This window comes from Hydra vulgaris, chromosome 01 (assembly GCF_038396675.1).
Source record: "Hydra vulgaris chromosome 01, alternate assembly HydraT2T_AEP".
Classification (NCBI taxonomy): Eukaryota; Metazoa; Cnidaria; class Hydrozoa; order Anthoathecata; family Hydridae; genus Hydra; species Hydra vulgaris.
Window position 1 is genome coordinate 40,695,108 of NC_088920.1, and position 20,611 is coordinate 40,715,718.

General features: G+C 28.8%; 1 protein-coding gene across 1 annotated transcript in view; it reads left to right on the top strand.

Moving 5' to 3' along the window:
* LOC100203284 (FERM, ARHGEF and pleckstrin domain-containing protein 2) overlaps nucleotides 1-20,611 on the top strand; it is a 73,930-nt gene that overhangs the window by 42,140 nt on the left and 11,179 nt on the right. The window contains exons 16-21 of the mRNA XM_065788159.1: nucleotides 3,395-3,788; nucleotides 4,000-4,186; nucleotides 5,538-5,622; nucleotides 13,750-13,859; nucleotides 14,430-14,501; nucleotides 14,631-14,699. Of these exons, the coding sequence (XP_065644231.1) occupies nucleotides 3,395-3,788; nucleotides 4,000-4,186; nucleotides 5,538-5,622; nucleotides 13,750-13,859; nucleotides 14,430-14,501; nucleotides 14,631-14,699 (917 nt within the window). The remainder of the gene's footprint in view (nucleotides 1-3,394; nucleotides 3,789-3,999; nucleotides 4,187-5,537; nucleotides 5,623-13,749; nucleotides 13,860-14,429; nucleotides 14,502-14,630; nucleotides 14,700-20,611) is intronic.

Consider the following 20,611-nt stretch of genomic DNA (forward strand, 5'->3'; position numbering starts at 1 on the left):
AGCGTTTTTAGAAAAAGAAGAAAAAAATAAAGAATAATAAAAAGATGCTGCCTATGCCAAACCCTTAGTTGATGAAGCGGCAACAGCCTATAAGATAGTCGATGTATGTACTGAAGCCCCCAGCTTTCATAATTTTTCTCAAGACGCATTCATACTTCTTCTCAGCACAAAATGTGAAAATACTTTTAAAAATAAGACAATTTTTAAATTTTATTTAAAAACATTTTGTTATTAAAATTTAAGATGTCTTGAATTTAAATAACAAGTGTTTTTAAATAAAATTTAAAAATTTGTCTTATTTTTTAAAGTCTATACAGTCCCTGATCAAACTATTAGCCCACATTGCTATTTTTGTAATTTTTCTCATTCAAGTAGTAAAATATTCAAAAATACAAAAAAAATAATTATTTATTTAAAATATAATTATTTTCTAACATAAAGTACACAAAATTTTGATAAGAATATGTTTATTAAGAGAAATTCTCAATATTTTGTTGATCCTCCCTTATTTTTAATGCACGATGGCGATTTGGCATATTATAGAGAAAATTTAAAGCCATTTTTTTTAAATGTGCATTATGGTTCCAATGCCAAATAACTTTTTCAATTAATTAGGTCCTATTTGTGACCTTTTTGGTGGAAATTTCTCTCTTTAATAACTCCCATACATTTTCTATAGGGTTTAAATCCGAGGAGTTTCCGGGCTAATCCAATAGTGGAATTTTTTGAGAAGCTAATAATTTTTTAATGGATTTTGCTGTGTGGCTCAATCTTGCATAAGTATTTTTTTTTGCTTATTTGGAAACCACTCCTTCAATTAAGGTAAAAGACAAGTTTCAATAACTTTTTTGTATTGATCCTGTTTTAATATTCCATCTACAATGAACAGTCCACCAAGGCCGTTCCTGCTGATAACCGACCAAAACATGACTTTAGAAGGATGTTTAATTGTTTGGATTATACAATCCTCATGGAATTTTTAATTGACAGCCCATTTTGACATATTGAGCCTTTTGAGTCATAATTTCTATGGTAGATTCATTGCTGAACATACCTGAAGAAAACAGAATAAAAATTATCACAAAATATAAAGACTCAAATATTAAGAAAAAAATTTCTAATTATTGTATTATAATGACTTACCAATTTCCAGTCATCAACAGTGAAACTACTATACTTCTTCTCTCAATCCAGCCGTTTTTTTCTCTGCTTTGGTTAATTTTGACTTTTGTGCTGGCCTTCTACTTCTAATGTCCAATCCATGCAAACTGGTCAAACAGTGGTTGTCGCTACATTTATTCCCACCTAATTTAACTTGCTGGTTATTGCAGAACATGTTGCAAATCTATTTTCTTTTACTATTTTTACTAGCATTCTCTCATTCCTGGGTGTTATTTTCTTTTTTCGACCGCATTTGCCTTGTCTCCGAACACATAATGGGAGGCCATTTTTTAATTTGTCTTGTTTTACAGTACGTCTTGATATATCACGTTTTCTTGATATTTCACTTATTGAGGAATGCTTGTCGGTCAAAAGATATTGAATAATTCCTTTTTTTTTCAGAACTTATGTCTTCTTTTTTTCCCATTTTGTAATTTAGAGCCTTTAAACAACTTATTTTTACTGAAACTATTTTAAGAAATAAAAATTGGTTTTTATAGAAAAGTACATAATAAAATATTGAAATAATTGCTTAAAAATTGTTCCAAAGTATATTGTAATACAAATCTTATGTAATTAAATAACAGTGGTTAAAAAAACATCACTACACTTAAAGAAAAAATATGAAATCAGTATGGATGACAAAAATGAGTTTTATGAATTTAAACAGGTGCCACTTATCTCCCTGAAACTGTTGGCAAATTTAAATGGCACTAAAAACATTAAATCGTCAAAAATTAACAAAATTGATAAGGTGGGCAAATAATTTGATTAGGGACTGTATATATATATATATATATATATATATATATATATATATATATATATATATATATATATATATATATATATATATATATATATATATATATATATATATATATATATATATATATATATATATATATATATATATATATATATATATATATATATATATATGCGTTTTTTAGAAGGTGTTTGTAATCATCTTAAGATATTTTGTTCATGTTGGAAGTTTTGTCAGCTGGAGTTAAATTTTTTTTAGATTTGTGTAAAGATTTAATATCATTATTTATTTTTTCTTGAAATGTGTTGCTGAGATTGCAAAATCTGATAGTTTTAACGAGATTTATTAAATCTTTTTCAAATAGTGACATTTCTTTAATTTGTGGAGGGCACTTTGAAGATTTTACTCTAGTAAAATCTTCAAAGTGCCGTCCACAAATTAAAGAATTGACACTACTTGAAATGAGTTTAATGATTTCACTAGTTAGTAAAATCATTAAACTTAGACGTATCACCAAGTTGTTTGTTAATAAAAAATAACGCTTTCCATCACATGCTGCAGTATAAATTCTTTTTCAGATGGTATGTGTGTATTTTTGATTGAGTATTTAAAATTTATTTTTTTCACCTTGGACAAATTTATATATATATATATATATATATATATATATATATATATATATATAAATATATATATATATATATTTATATATATATATATATATATATATATATATATATATATTTATATATATATATATATATATATATATATATATTATATATATATATATATATATATATATATATATATATATATATATATATATATATATATATATATATATATATATATATATATACACACACACACACACATATGTTTATTGCAGCAATCTTCTCTTTCATTATTCTTGTTTATTTCATTATTATTGTTCTTGTTATTTCATTATTATTATTTCATTTTTCATTGTTTTTTTTTCTTTTTCTGAAATTGTCATATACTATAAAGGTAGGAAAAACTAGTATCAATTTGGTATCTATATACGCTTTAGTAGATATATATTCCTATAGACTTAGGTCAACACTCTCCTAATATATTATAATATATTTTACTGACTTTTACAGCTGTATAGTTAATTTCAATCATATTAAAATTATTATTTAATTGATATAAAACATCTTAAAACTAACCATTACAAAAAAAAACAACCATAATATACATTATACATATACTTAACTTATATGTACAACCCACATTATTGTTAATTATTATAAGGACATTAACATAAAGATAACTGCAAATAAACACAAATTTGTTATAAAAAAGAAAACATTAATTTTAAATGACTTTTTTATTACATTTTATTTATATTTCATATTTTTGTATATACTTCTATTTATATTTTTGTTATTTATGTATATATTATATACTTCTATTTATATTTTTGTTATTTATGTGTAGATCTTTATATTCAACAAAATCCAAAGAATGTCAACTATGATTCGGATTCAGATGCATCTGCACTAACAGTTGAAGAAGAAGAAAGTGCTTTTGAAGATGATTTATCTCTCCCTCGCAGTACTTCAAGCAGTGTTAGTAGTATGCATAAAAGAGATTGTCTCCGTGACCTTTACAAGGTTAAAAATTCTTGGAGAATCTACAATATTGCCAAAGAAATATTACTCACTGAGCGAACTTATGTGAAAGACCTTGAGGTTTTAACTGTTTCTTTTCGTAATGTAGTTGAACGCTACCTTCCTACCGAAGTTTTAAACTTAATTTTTGACAATATTGACCCACTTTATGACTTTCATTGTTCATTACTTGCTGAGCTAGAAGAAAGTATGTTGTTATGGTAAGTAATATTTAAAAGAATTAATTTTAAAATCTTTTGAAATTTAACTGTTTTTAGTTTTTAATTTTTAGTTACTATTAAAAATAAAAAAATGGATTATGTTGTATAAATAACTCATAAATAAGTTTAAAAAGCAAAAACAATTTTTATTTCTAAAGTGTATATATTAAAACTTTAGATATGGGCAGTAAATAAATATTCAATTGTTTAGGGAAAGTTTGTTGACAAATGATGTTTCTCACGAAATGATACAAAAAATTGGAGATATTTTACATAAAAATATGAGACAAATTAAAATTTATGAAAATCATATTGAAATATATGGAAATATTATGCTTGCTCTTGAAGAACATATTAGGAATTCAAAAGAATTTGACAAAGCATATAAAGAATTTGAGGTTGTTTTTTTTAGATTATTTTTTATATTTTAAAGAAGACTGAATTATATATACTAAAATTTATTAGTACTCATATACCATATTGTTTTCAAGAGTGTACTGCAATAAATAAAAGGTGTAACATTAAAAACGTGTGTTATGCAATAAATAAAAAGTTTATCACACTAAATAAAGGATATATTGCAATAAATTGAAAATGTATAATGGTACATTCTGATTTATTATCATGATAAACAAAGAATGTACTACAATAATTACACATGACATCATTGTGTACCATAGTAATCCAAATTTTGAAAAAATGCAACTAAAAGCTATTTTTTAAAAGTTTTTTTTTTTTATATTTAAAAAAAAAAGTTATTTATTTGTTTTTAAAAAGTTTTAAAATTGTATCAGAAAATAAATGCTATAAAAATCAAAAACATAAAAACTTTTTAAAGCAAAAATAAATAAAATTGTGTTTAATCTTATTTTGCATTTTTTTTAACAATCTACACGAAAAAATATTTGAACGCTGAACCTAACAGACTACTATTGAATAATCTAACTCTTTGCATTTTATTAAAAAAGTGAATTTTAATAAAAAAATCAATACTAAAATTAATAATAAGATTGACTAAGTGTTTATAAAAATTGTAATGATAAACTTAGTAAGCTTTTTTACTTGTAAGTTTTTTTGAGATCTTATGAAATTAATGATAAGTAAGAAGTTTCTATTGTTCACTAAGAAAGCTCACTAAAAAGCTACTTGTTTGGCAAGTTCACTAAAAAGCTACTTGTTTGATAAGTGAAAAAACTGCTTTTTTGACAAGTAATCTGCGCATGTGGTATTAAGAATAAAAATGTGTTTAATTTACAAAGTTACGATCATTTGATTGGAGTTTTTTAGGTTTTACTGTTAGAGGTTTAAATTAAAATAATTTTTTAACTTATAAAATTAAAAATAAAGTTTCAAATTAAACCACTTTTTATCATTTAAAAAATTGTTTAAATAAATGTTTTAACTTTTATTTAAACAATTTAAAAAACCTCAAATTGTTTAAATAAATGTTTTAACTTTTATTTAAACAATTTAAAAAACCTCAAATTGTTTAAATAAATGTTTTAACTTTTATTTAAACAATTTAAAAAACCTCAAATTGTTTAAATAAATGTTTTAGCTTTTATTTAAACAATTTAAAAAACTTCAAATTGTTTAAATAAATGTTTTAACTTTTATTTAAACGATTTAAAAAACCTCAAATTGTTTAAATAAATGTTTTAACTTTTAGCTTTTGATTTTTTTTAAATCTTTTAAATAAAAAACTTTTTCTAGATTGACCTAATAACTTATTACATCTGTAATTTTTAGCTTACAAAAATGTGCTACTTGTCCATAAACTCGTTTTTAATGAAACCAGTACAAAGGTTGTTGTACTACAAAGATATTTTGGAACGTAAGTTTTATATTGGGTGTTATTTATTATGAAATTAAGTTATAGGTTTATTATTTTTTTATTTTATTTGTTATGTCAGAATGACATTTACATCATCATCATCATTATCAACATCATTATTGGTTTTATGTTTGTGTGATTCCACAATATGGCATTAATTTTTTTTATTTCTCAAGAATATTTATTTGTTTTTTATAAGTTTATCTTATTCTTTGTTATTAGTTTTTTATCTTCTTTGTCATCAGTTTGTATTATATTGGTCATTATCTTCTTGATTAAAGTTTTTTAACCTGTTCAGTTCCAGTCTGACAACCAAAGACACAACAACCACTTTTAATGTTATTTTTACACATCTTTCTAAAGATTATGTATAGGATGACCACTTTACTATCATTTAACTAAAAATAAGTTCTTTAACTGTTTCAGTTTATAAAATAACATTTGGAAAGATGGTTTTGTAGTATCACTCTACTCTATAAGTTTAGACAAATAGGTTAATTCTGAAGATGGCTGAAGTTTTTAAATCTCCCAATTAAAGTGCATTGTTTCCGTGCTCCACTAAATTTAGCTATTTTATCAACAGCTATTTTCATCTTGAATTAGACTGCAGAGCATACTTTGCAAATCTAGTTAGGAGTGAGCGTACCAATATTAAATGCAAGCATTTTTTTCAAGCCATTCAATGTTCTGCAATTATCTCTGTGAGTTTTTAAAAGAAAGATTCTTCAGGATCAAAATGCTAAAGATCATTTCCATCAAGTTCACTGCACAGAGTATAATGTTCTTCTTTGACCAGAAATTTCCATCAAGTTCACTGCACAGAGTATAATGTTCTTCTTTAACTAGACCAAGAAATTTTTTTTGCTTTAAAAATTTTTGTGTCTTGTTTACTACCATCAAAAAAAAATGCAACTGAAACCATTAATGTTTATAGTTTTGAGGTCTTCTCCAACTTTGTCTTGCATTTACCTAACTTATAGAATAAAAGTAGTAATAAGGAGCGGTCCGAGGAGGTACATCACTTTTAATAGATTCAGAAGTTGATTTTTTGCTTATTAAATAGATAATCGATCTTTCAATTTGAGTTCCATTAAATAGATAATCCATAAACTATAGTCATGGCCAAAAAAGTAGAGACAACAAAAACTTAGTTTTTATAGTTTTGTCTTATTCTTTTATTATTCTACCCAGTTTAGACCTTGGTAAATTAATAATTATTATGTGTCACCAGTATACTGTTTCAAAGGAGAATGAACATTTATTTTTGCTCTCCTTTTTTTTCCACATATTTGTACTTTTTATCATTTTTTGTGTTAGTGAACTCTATTCTAGTTATTCTATGGATTTCTATTCTAGTTAGTATTATTGTTTATTAGTTTATTTACATTTAAATGGGTAAAACGAAAGACATTACTCCAAGAAAAGCTTCTGTTGTTATTGCCTTTGCAAATAATGGCATGTTGTACTAGAATATTGCTGAGAAAATGAATATTTACAAATCTACAGTGGGTCATATTGTAAAGAGGTTCAAAGAAATAAGTAGTAGCAACCGCAGAAGAGGCTTAGGAAGGCACAGGAAGACCAGCCGACATAATGACAATGCCATTAAACGTGCAATAGTTACCAATCCATTTGCTGTGCCATCCAAAATTGCTGCATACCTGTCTATTGCGGTTAGTGCTTGTACCGTTCTTCGACAACTCGTGAATTACTTCAAGCTACATTGAAGAACACCTGCCAAGAAACCATTCCTGAATGATATCCAGAGGAAGAAACAAGTGCTATTTTGCAAGAATCACTTACATTTGACGCCTGACCAGTGGGGAAAGTACTCTTCAGTGATGAGTTGACATTTAACCAGTTAGGTATTTTGGTTACTGGAGTTAGACATCCATCTAGTGCAAGGTAAAAACCACATTACACTGTGCCAACCATGAAACATCCACCAAAAATCATGGTTTGGGGATGTATGTCTGCTGCTGGCTGTGGCAGCATACATTTCATTTCAAAAGGGAAAACTGTGAATGAAGCCAAGTACAAGGCAATTTTTGGAAAACAAGCTGAAACCCATCATGGTCATACAGAAGTGTAAAATGTTCCAGCAGGACTCGGCTCTGTGTCATACTGCCAAAGTCATAACCACCTAGCTTAAGAAAAACAAAATAACTCTTCTAGACTGGCCTGGAAACTCTCCTGACTTAAATCCAATTGAGAATCTTTGGTGTATCATGAAGAGAAAAGTGGCAATCCATGCTCCATTGAATATGCAGGATCTCATGTATTGACTGAATGAGTTTGGTGCACTAAAATAACTGCTAAAATATGTAAAAAACTAGTAGACTTCATGCCAAAAAGATTAAAACTGGTACTTAAACATAAGGGTGCTGCCACAAAGTATTAAATTGTTTTTTGTCCATCAACATTTTTATTAGTGCTGTATGTCTGTCAGATCAGGTTATCCTGCTACTGGTAACATGTAACCCAGTACAATCTGCTTCATGTCCTGCTGCCTTGTAGGATACGCCTTTTTAGGCAAAGGCTAGGAGATGCCAACTCCGATTTAAAACACCCCCTGCCTTGGGGCTCTTGGTTGAGTAAAGGCTAGAGATGGTGTCTCGATAAAAATACTCATCTTGGGCAGATGTTAAATACACCTAGCTACTGTCTTGCAGAAGGCCTCCTAGGCAAAGACTTAAGGGGTAAACAGATTCTATCTGTTGACCAGCCTCGCACCCCTTCTTCATCTATTAGGCTGGCGCAGTTGTATTTTTAATACATTGTTTCCAGTTTAGGATGTTGAATGCTGGATCTTCTTGACTCAATGCATGGGTTTTGCTTGTGTCTCTGTTTTTATGACTAGGCAACTCATTCTATTATCTCTTAATGAGGGTACAGCTCTAAAACTCAGTTTTATGGTTCTGAGGCCGGCTGGTAGTCAGGTTTCCTGAACTCTGTGGTAGCTCTCAGAGAGGCTGATTCCATCAACAGCTGAAAAATATCAAAGTATTAACAGTGCCATGTTGCACATGGATGGTGTCCCTGTTCGTTTTTGGTGTGCATTGCCGAGGCCACATTTGGAGCCCTTTGTTACGGCTTAGAGTTTATTATTAGTAATGAGACAATTACTTGGGCTATTAAACAGTGTTCTGAGTACTATCTATTCTTTGAGTCAAGTTATTCAATCTAATTTAAAAATGAATAAAGTACCAAAAACTATAAAACACAAAAAACCATCATCATTACCAAGTTCTCTAAACCTATCATTCACTAATATTCGTGGTCTTCGAAGTAACTTTTCTTCTGTTGAGTCTTATCTCTAGCAAAGTTCGCCAGACCTACTTGCTCTTTGTGAGACTAATTTGAGTTCAGCTGTCTCATCTTGTAATCTTATTGTTGATGGTTATCTTCCTCTAATTCGTAAAGACTCCAATAGTCACATGCTTGGCCTGGGCATTTACATTCGTAAGAATTCACCCATTTGTCGTGAAACTTGGTTTGAATCCACAGACTATTCTTTTATGTGCTTTCGTTTAGCACCACTTCACTCTATCGCCTTTCTCTTTGTTCTATATCGATCTCCTTCATCTCAAGACTGCACACTTTTGACGATATTTCTGATCATATTGACCAAGCCCTCTCTCTTTATCCAACAGCTAATATAGTTGTTGTTGGTGACTTGCTCACCACTCTGAATGGCTTGGCTCTAGTGTCAGTGATTCGGTAGGCATTAAAGCCCACAACTTTAGCCTTTCTCAATCCCTAACTCAAATAGTCAACTTTCCAACTCGCTTTCCAGACAACCCGAACCACTTACCTTCTCTACTCAACATATGTTTTGTTTCTGATCCTAGTCAGTGCTCAGTTTCTCCACATTCACCCTTAGGTGTTTCTGATCACAGTTTGATCTCTCTAAAACTAATATCTCATTCTTCTTCATCACCTGAATCCCCCTATTATCGAACCTCTTACAACTACAGTAAAGCTGACTGGGATTCTTTCCGTGATTTTCTTCGTGATGGCCCTTGGGTAGAAATCTTTCGTCTTCCTGTCGACAAATGTGCTTCTTACATTTCTTACAACTTAGTGGATTCAGGCTGGCATGGAATCTTTTATTCCCTCTCGACGATTCCAGGTCAAGCCTCACTCTCCTCCATGGTTTTCTTTACACTGTGCTGCTGCGATTGCCAATCGAAACCGTTACTTCCATATTTATCAGCAAAACAATTCTCCAGGAAACAGGCGTCTGTTTATTACTGCTAGAAACAATTGTAAAAAGGTTTTGTCTAAAGCCAAAACCCGCTATTCTCAGGTCATGAAATCTTGTATCTCATCTCAAAATTAGGCTCTCGTGACTTCTGGAGAATCTTTAATAATATCAATAATAAGGGCAAATCTATAATTCCACCTCTCTTGTATGGTTCAGACTCACCTAAAGACAAAGCTGAATTGTTTGCTAAAAACTTTTCATCAATATCATCTCTTGATTCCACTAGTTGCGTTCTACCTGATATTGCCAACAAACAGGTTGATCCATTGCTTGACATTCATATCACTCCAGCATCTGTATCTAAAGTGATTTCCTGCTTAGACTATTCTACAGCTTGTGGCCCGGACAACATACCTGTTATTGTCTTGCAGAAGTGTTCTCCGGAGCTGTCGTCTATACTCTCAAAACTATTCAACAAGTGCTTATCAGAGTCTTGCTTTCCAGCCTGCTGGAAAGCGGCATCTGTTATCCCTATCTTCAAAAATTCTGGAGAGCGATCTGATTTGTCTAACTACTGTCCTATTAGTCTTCTTCCTATTATAAGCAAGGTTTTTGAATCTTTAATTAACAAACACTTAATTTCTCATTTTGAATCTAATCACTTACTTTCTGACCATCAATATGGATTTCGATCTTTTCGTTCTACAGCTGATTTGTTAACAGTAATAACTGACAGGTTTTATCGTGCACTAGATAGGTGGAGATAGGTGGAGAGGTTAAGGCCATCGCTCTCGACATTTCAAAAGCTTTTGATAAAGTTTGGCATGCTGGTCTTCTCCATAAGCTTTCTTATGGTGTATCAGGCAACATCTTTAAGATCATCGAATCCTTCCTTTCCAATCGTAGCTTAAAAGTTGTCCTTGATGGACAACACTCTTCTTCTTATTCTGTAACTTCAGGGGTTTCTCAAGGTTCTATCCTTGGCCCTATACATTTGAGCTTGAAAAGGATCTTACTTCTGCTACAGCATGGAGCTCACAGTGGCTAGTGAACTTTAATTCAGATAAAACTCAATTTTTTTCAGCCAATCGTTATCGCAATAATTTAGATCTTCCTATATTAATGAATGGTGATGTACTCGATGAGTCACCTACTCTTCATCTTCTAGGATTAACTCTTACTTCCAATCTTTCTTGGAAACCATATATCAAATCAGTTGCAAAATTAGCATCTGCTAAGGTTGCATCTCTTTATCGTGCTCGTCACTTTCTTACTTCGGATTCTATTCTCTATCTCTATAAATCTCAAATCGGCTGGATTTGAGATTTATAGAGATTTGTATAGAATATTGTTGCCATATCTGGGGCGGATCCTCTAATGATGCCCTTTCTCTTTTAGACAAGGTGCAAAAACGCTTTGTAAACATAGTTGGACCTGCTCTTGCAGCCAACCTCCAACCATTATCACATCGTCGTAATGTTGCTTCTCTTTCTCTTTTCTACAAATACTATAATAGGCACTGCTCTAAAGAGCTAGCGCCTCTTGTGCCATCTACTATAATTCATTCTCGTGTTACTCATTCAATTAAGTGTAATCCTAATTCTGTGACTGTTCCTAAGTGCTCCAAAAACGCTTAATCGTCTAGTTTTTTTCCTCGAACATCAGCTCTTTGGAATTCGCTTCCTTCATCTTGCTTTCCTGACTCATATAATTTGCAATCTTTTAAGTCGTCTGTCAATCGTTATCTTGCTCTACAATCTTCATCTTTTCTCTTTCAGTAACTTCCAACTTTAAATAGTGGCTGCTTGCAACCTTGTTGAAAGCGAAGATGTTTAAAAAAAAATGTCTATTTTTAATAAAAATTTTTCATTCTCTACTTTTTTGTCTCTACTTTTTTGGCCATTACTGTATTCATGGGCTTTTCTATTTGTTCTAAATCATGTTTATATAATTTTTCATATAAAAGTTTTTTAAGTTTTATTTATTTTTATAATTTAAATGAATAATAATTTCAACTTGATATGAATTCAAATCCTTTTATATTTTTGATCCATTCTTTATTGTAAAAAGAATGGTACAAAAACAAAGTAAATCTCCAAATTAGAGGTTTTTAAATTTGAGGCACTCAACTGTAAATTGACTCATTTTTGTTTATACGCTTTAATTAAATGTTTTAAATCTTGTCATGATTTATAAGACTTGACTCTGGAAGTCATGGTTATGAGACCTTGTTAACAGTTTTTAATCTTTTTCAAATTTTATGCTCTTATTTTTAAAACGCAATCATCAGTCTTTTATTTTCTTGAAGTTTTATTTCAAACTTTATACAAAAGAACATCACTGTAACCTTAGATATGGATTTATAATAAATGGGACTATAGGATTTATTTTTAAAATAAAAGTTTATATACATTATTATATACATACTATTAAGCATTCTCAGAAAATGAACAAAGAAAAAGTTACAAAACTAATATGAAGATTTAAAAAAAGCTACAGCTGTATTGCATAACAAGTTTTGGTCTTCTTTTGTGAAATTGTCTCAAAACAGGGCTCGAATTAAGTGATCGCAAATTGAGTTATCTGTAAATGCTTCGGGTCTTTAAATTTTTACCTTTTTAAAAACTATAAACTCTGTTTTGATCACTAAACTCAATAGCTGTTAATCAATAAAAAATATTTATATGAATCTTGAATTATGATATAAAATCTTATTATAAAACCATATATTACTATTGTTTTTATTATTATTAAAAATAATGATTTAAACTTTAATATTTTAATTCATATTAAAAATCATCAGATAAAACTAGAAAAATAAAACACAATAAAGTACGATATAATTATTAAAAAATAACCACTAATCACATTAATCTAAAGGAATTCAGCGGTGATTAAATATTTTAAGTAAAAGAAATTGTGAAATAAGATATAAAATACTTTTATATCTTATTTAAATCCTATTCATTATTCTTATATATTTCTTATAGATTAATTGTTCGTAACTCTTTTACAGATATGTACACAAAGTTAAAGAGAAGTTTAAAAAATTTATAAAAACTAGTTTAAACCTTTTATAGTTATTTTAAAACAAAACAAAAAACCTCTAATGAATTATTTTAAAATATATCTTTTTTATTATTATTTTTATTATCAATTAATTAATTTCTAATTTAAAACATTTAAATTTCAGAATAAATAACTCCCCAAACCTTTCCCCTAAACAAAAATTGATTTTAATGTTTCATGCAATGTGCAAATAGCTTTAGCATAATTTTTATTGTATTTTAAAAATGTGCACAGTAATTTATAAATTACCGTGCACATTTTTAAATTACTGTGCACATTTTTGGACCTTTAGTAATTATTATTTTTTTCTTATAATTTTTTATTTATTTATAATCTTTAAATTACCTGGTGTTTAAAAAAAAAAATTAAAATTATGTAAATTTTGACTTATTTTGGCAGTCGTAAATTTATTGTTTTGTTTTTTCATTAATTTTTGCAATATGATAAATTCACCATCATTAAAACTGTGTTCACGATTTTTAATAAACTGAGAATTTAATGACCAGAAATATTTCCAGATATTGCAATTCGCAATCTCTTAATTTGAGCCTTGCAACATCTATGAATTGACATTTGAAGAAATGTGTAATCATCTAGCACAAACTCCGTTTAAATCATTAAGTCTGATTGATTCATATATAACTGAAATCTATTTAAGCCAAACCTTAGCATGACTAAGTGACTAAGAAGTAGGTTTGCTATGCAAGTTTGTGGGTTGCATCACATTTTGTTCCATCCTTATTCAAAACCAGATTTAAGCCACTTTTGTTATTTGATATGAATAACTGATATAAATTATTATATTTTTAAATGATATTTACTTTATTCTTTGTCTGAATGATATTAATTAGGTCTCACCAAGGAATATGGAACATATTATCCTGATGCTATTGATATTAAAGTTGCTTATGAGGAAGTTGTTTTTACTAACAATCGAATTGAAAAGTATTTTAATAGTTTAGTGAGTTTCATACTTTTTTTTTAATAGTTTGGTAAATTTTGTACTTTTTTATTTATTAATATTTTTTTTTTTTCCAAGTTTTGTCTACTTTTCTTTATATTTATTGCAAAAATATTATTTTAGTGCAAAAAATAAAAATATCTTTTGAAAATTAACAATATATAAAATTTAGAAATATTTTCAAATTGATAAGCTTTTTAATTAGCTTTATTCTTTGCAGTTTTATATTTGCTTTAGTTATTTTTTGCTTTCTGACTAGTTTTCTTCTTTGCATTAAATGTTTTAATATCATTTGTAGCACCTTAGCTTTATAGCTAAACTAGTATTTTTAATGTTTTAATATCTTTTTTAATTTACATTAGATTACTTATTACTAGCAGTTATATTTATTAAAACTATTAACAAGTATAACTAAACAAGTTTAAAAACATATAAAACCATCCATTAAACAACTTGAGTATTTCGTAATTTATTTAAAATTTAATAATAGAATAATTAGTTTTTTTTATTTTATTATTATTATTTTTTTTTTGTAAATCAATTTCTGTTAGTGTTTTCATCTATTTATAGACAAATATGCATAAATTAATTGAACTTGAAAACGATTTAGTTGGTATTGATGGCTTAGTTTGTTCTGAGAGGGTAAGTTGAAATTAAAATATGTTTTTTTTTAACATATAAAATAAAACAAAAACTCCTAGACTTTTTTTTTTAATTTGAATTCCATTATGTTATGATATAGAATTTTTTTTTGAATATTATAAATTTTAGATATTCATTCGGGAAGGTTGCCTTTATAAGATATGTCGCAAAGGTCCCCAGCCAAGAATGTTTTTTCTGGTAATGCTATATTTAACTTTAAGTATGTTTTTGATTCATTTTCAATAATAAGTTTATATAATTTTCTCATTATAGTTACCTGACTTTTTATTACAATTATCTGACATTCTATTATAGTTATCTGACATTCTGTAATAGTTATCTGACATTTTATTATAGTTATCTAACATTCTATTATAGTTATCTGACATTCTATTATAGTTATCTAACATTCTATTATAGTTATCTAACATTCTATTATAGTTATCTAACATTCTATTATAGTTATCTAACATTCTATTATAGTTATCTAACATTCTATTATAGTTATCTGACATTTTATTATAGTTATCTAACATTCCATTATAGTTATCTAACATTCTATTATAGTTATCTAACATTCTATTATAGTTATCTGACATTCTATTATAGTTATCTAACATTCTATTGTAGTTATCTAACATTCTATTATAGTTATCTAACATTCTATTATAGTTATCTGTTTACAACAGATAATAATAATAGAATGTTAGATAACTATAATAGAAGGTCAGATAACTATAATAAAATGTTAGATAACTATAATAGAATGTTAGATATTTATAATAAAATGTCAGATAACTATAATAGAATGTTAGATAATGTTATAATTTAAGTAATAATGTAATATAATTATTAATGATGTCACTTCCCGTCTTCTGAATATTACAGTTATTAGTAACGCTATTTATATATAATCTATTATACATAGAGTTATTAGTTACGCTATTTATATACAATAGATATTAGTAGTTCTTGTATAGACTTTTTCTTATATTTGATAAAGCCAAAATATACATGAAAGACTTTTTTATTATGGTTTACAACAATATTATTATGGTTTTACTATTTTATTATGGTTTACAATAAATTTTATTAAATATAAAAAAAGTTTATTATATATAAATATAAATCAGTATGGATGCAAAAATATTTAAAAAAGTACTGTGCGACGAACCAAACGAAGAAGACTATATATACTGGAAAAAAATGCTATCAATTTATCTAGATAAAGCCACAATCCCTGAGGACTGTAAACTTCAAGTCTTATTCGTTTTATGCGGAGTGAAGACTTTTACGATAATTCAGGATGTTACATTATACGACGATGCAATCAAAATTCTTGATAACAAGTATCAAAAACGATCGACAGCGATCATAATGCGCCATAAACTTTGCTCTTTTAAACAAAAGGAAGGGGAATCGATTGAAAGCTTTATGAGTAACTTAAAACAATTTTCCAGAAAATGTCCAACAGAACCTCTAACAGCAGATCAACATAGTAACCTACTAATATGTGATTCCTTTATAGCTGGTATCCGCTCACCTTCTATTTGTCAACGACTCCTTGAAGCTACAGATGACAGTCTAGAGTCACTTTATAAAACAGCTCTTACGATGGAATTGGCCACCGAAGATGCCCTTAATTTGACAACAACCATAACAGCTACTACCACGCTACCAACTTTTGCAGCAAGTCATAATCTTACCAAATCTCCCTGTTTTTGGTGCGGTAATGATCCACATTCAAAAACCAAATGCCCTGCACGAAACTCTACATGTACACATTGTCATAGAAAGGGTCACTGGGCAACTGTCTGTCTTTCTAAGAAAGAAAACAAAACTTATACCAAAGCAGCAGTTGTTAAAGAATATAACAAAATGGATGATAACACAATAATATCTACGGTCATAGCAGCAATTGACTCACCTGATAGACTAATTAACGTCACCATATACGAAAATCTAACATATGCACTGTTAGATACTGGGTTCGACAAAACTTTTATTACATCAAAACTTCTTCGACAATGGAAATTTTCATACGATACTCAATCTATTTCAAAGGTATCACTGGCAGACAACTCGACATTAAAAGTTAAAGGTATCTTCCATGGTTCATTATTATTGGCTAGCGAAAAACTAAAAGTACAATTTCTCATTGTGGACAACTTGGTAGCACCAGTAATTATAGGAATGGACGTGTTAACATGTCATTCCTCAATTACCATTAATTTTAAAGGAAACAAAGAGCCTCTAAAATTCTGTTTAACAACAAAAAATATGAAATGTTCAATATACACCTTAATACCTGGAATCAATATTAACAAAATAAAACCAGTAGCTACAACTTCATGACGTATTCCCAAAAATATCTCCGTCATAACTGATGAAATAAACCGCTTACTAAAAAAAGACATAATTCAAGTAAGCCGCAGCCCGTGGCGAGCTCAATGTTTTGTAGTATCAACAGGAAATAAAAATCGCCTCGTGATCGATTATTCAAATACAATTAATTTACACACTCCGCTTGATTCATATCCTACACCACGAATCGATGACTTAATACTTAAAATAGCAGTCCATAAAATTTTTAGCACAATTGATCTCAAATCGGCGTATCATCAAGTGAGAATACGACCTGAAGATTACAAACTAACCTCATTTGAAGCTATCGGCAAATTATATGAGTTCAAACGCTTACCCTTTGAATGTACAAACGCGGTACCAATCTTTCAAAGAGTAATGGATGAATTCATTCAGGATAATAAACTTGAAAACACATACGCTTATCTCGACGATATAATTATTGGTGGAAAAGATGCCCAAGAGCACGATAAAAATCTTAGTCGCTTTCCACACGCAGCTAAAATCGCCAACATTGAGATAAACAAAGAAAAGTGTAACTTTAAAAAAACTCATATCGAATTCTTAGGCCATATTATTGAAAATGGAACTATAAAGCCAGACCCAAAAAGGTACGAAGCACTGATAAATATTAACTCTCCCACTTACCCAAGCAAGAGACAATTTTCCAACAAAGGGTTTAACCCCACATGCCAAAGAAGCAATAAAAATATTCAAAAATAAACTTGTAGAAGCTTGTCTAGGCTCCCCTAATTTAAAAGTTTCATTAACAATAGAAACTGATGCCTCTGATTCAGCACTCGGAGGAACACTATTACAACTTGGCAGGCCCGTTGCCTTCTTTTCAAGAACATTAACTAATGCCGAAAGGAAGCATGCGATAGTTGAAAAAGAAGCGGCTGCCATAGTGGAGTGCTGTAGAAGATGGAGGCATTTGATTAACTCAGTACCATATATTAATATAATAACCGACCAAAGATCCATTTCCCTTATTTTCAACAAAAATCAAAAATTAAAAACTCAATGGCGTTTAGAATTAGCTGTATTAATTATACAATCTCATACAGGCCGGGGAACCAAAACATTGTAGCAGATGCCCTTTCAAGATGTTGCTCGATTGTAAATAACACTAAAGCGTTTTACAGTATCCATTCACAGCTATGCCATCCCAGAGTTACAAGAATGATACATTACTGCAAAACCAGAAATTTATCATACTCCACCGCAGAAATCAAACAATTAACAAACCAATGTACAAATTGCAATGAACTCAAACCACAGGTTGTCTCATTCAGGCAACAAGGCCTTGGGAACACTTATCGATGGACTTTGTTGGACCTTTACAATCCACTACAACAAACAAATACATCCTCGATTGACGAGTACTCACGCTACCCAATTGCGTTCCCCTGTCAAGACATATCAGCTGAAAGTGTTAAACGACACATTCTCAGCCTCTTTTCATTATTTGGTGCACCATCATCTATTCATACAGATCGTGGAACTCAGTTCCAAAGCTTGAAAATCAAAGTTTTTCTAGAAAAGAACGAAGTAATCAAAACTAGAACCACTCCTTACCATCCCCAAGGCAATGGTCAATGTGAACAAATAAACGGAACAATCCTAAAAGCTGTTAGTCTAGCTCTGAAAACCTTAAGTCTAGGAAAAGAGAAATGGGATATAGTATTGCAAATGGCTTTGTCCTCCATAAGAGGACTTTTGTGTACCGTCACTAACGAAACACCCCATCAGAGGATAATGAACTTTCAACGCTCATCAATAATAGGCACTGTTTTACCTAACTTCTTAACAGAACAGGATTCCACAATCCTTTACAGACGTCAAGTACGAATGAAAGGAGATCCACTCGTTGACAGAGTTCAACTGCTAGAAACAATATTGCCCCACTACGCTCGAATAAAATTTCAAAATGGAGAAATTGATACTGTTTCAACAAAAGACCTCGCCCCACTAGAAGACCTAAATCCCCCAACAGAATCAGTCCAACAACAATCCGGTAATTTGAACATTGAACAGATGATCATTAGCAACAATACCAGCAATTCAATAAACAGAAACCAAGAAGAACTAAACGAAACCAACAAAGTAACTTCAAGCCAATTAGTTGAGAATTCAATTATAGATAGTATCCCTTGTAATCAGTCACCTACAACAACGGTACCTAGTCAGCCTATGCAGAAAGTTACTACTCCCGAGAATCTTACTAACATACCCTCAAGATCAGGACGCATTACGAAGAGACCAAAGTATCTCGACAACTACTTTCCTTCCTAGTGTAATATCAGAGGTTAAGTCTATACTCTCCGCCCTAAAACTTTCCTAATGTGGAGAAGACTGTTATAATTTAAGTAATAATGTAATATAATATTAATGACGTCACTTCCCACCTTCTGAATATTACAGTTATTAGTAACGCTATTTATATATAATCTATTATACATAGAGTTATTAGTTACGCTATTTATATACGATAGATGTTTGTAGTTCTTGTATAGCCTTTTCTTATATTTGATAAAGCCAAAATATACATGAAAGACTTTTTTATTATTGTTAACAACAATATTATTATTATGGTTTTACTATTTTATTATGGTTTACAACAGATAACTATAATAGAATGTAAGATAACTATAATAGAATGTCAGATAACTATAATAAAATGTCAGATAACTATTATAGAATGTTAGATAACTATAATAGAATGTTAGATAACTATAATAAAATGTCAGATAACTATAATAGAATGTTAGATAACTATAATAAAATGTCAGATAACTATAATAGAATGTTAGATAACTATAATAGAATGTTAGATAACTATAATAGAATGTTAGATAACAATAATTGAATGTGCGATAACTATAATAAAATGTCAGATAACTATAATAGAATGTTAGATAACTATAATAAAATGTCAGATAACTATAATAGAATGTTAGATTTTTTTATAGTTATCTAACATTCTATTATAATTATCTGACATTTTATTATAGTTATCTAACATTCTATTATAGTTATCTAACATTCTATTATAGTTATCTAACATTCTATTATAGTTATCTGACATTCTATTATAGTTATCTAACATTCTATTATAGTTATCTGGCATTTTATTATAGTTATCTAACATTCTATTATAGTTATATGACATTTTATTATAGTTATCTAACATTCTATTATAGTTATCTGACAATCTATTATAGTTATCTCACATTTTATTATAGTTATCTAACATTCTATTATAGTTATCTGACATTTTATTATAGTTATCTAACATTCTATTATAGTTATCTGACATTCTATTATAGTTATCTACCATTCTATTATAGTTATCTAACATTCTATTATAGTTATCTGACATTTTATTATAGTTATCTAACATTTTATTATAGTTATCTGACATTCTATTATAGTTATCTAACATTCTATTATAGTTATCTGACATTTTATTATAGTTATCTAACATTCTATTATAGTTATCTGACATTTTATTATAGTTATCTAACATTCTATTATAGTTATCTAACATTCTATTATAGTTATCTAACATTCTATTATTGCTAGTTATCTGACATTCTATTATAGTTATCTACCATTCTATTATAGTTATCTAACATTCTATTATAGTTATCTAACATTCTATTATAGTTATCTGACATTTTATTATAGTTATCTAACATTTTATTATAGTTATCTGACATTTTATTATAGTTATCTAACATTCT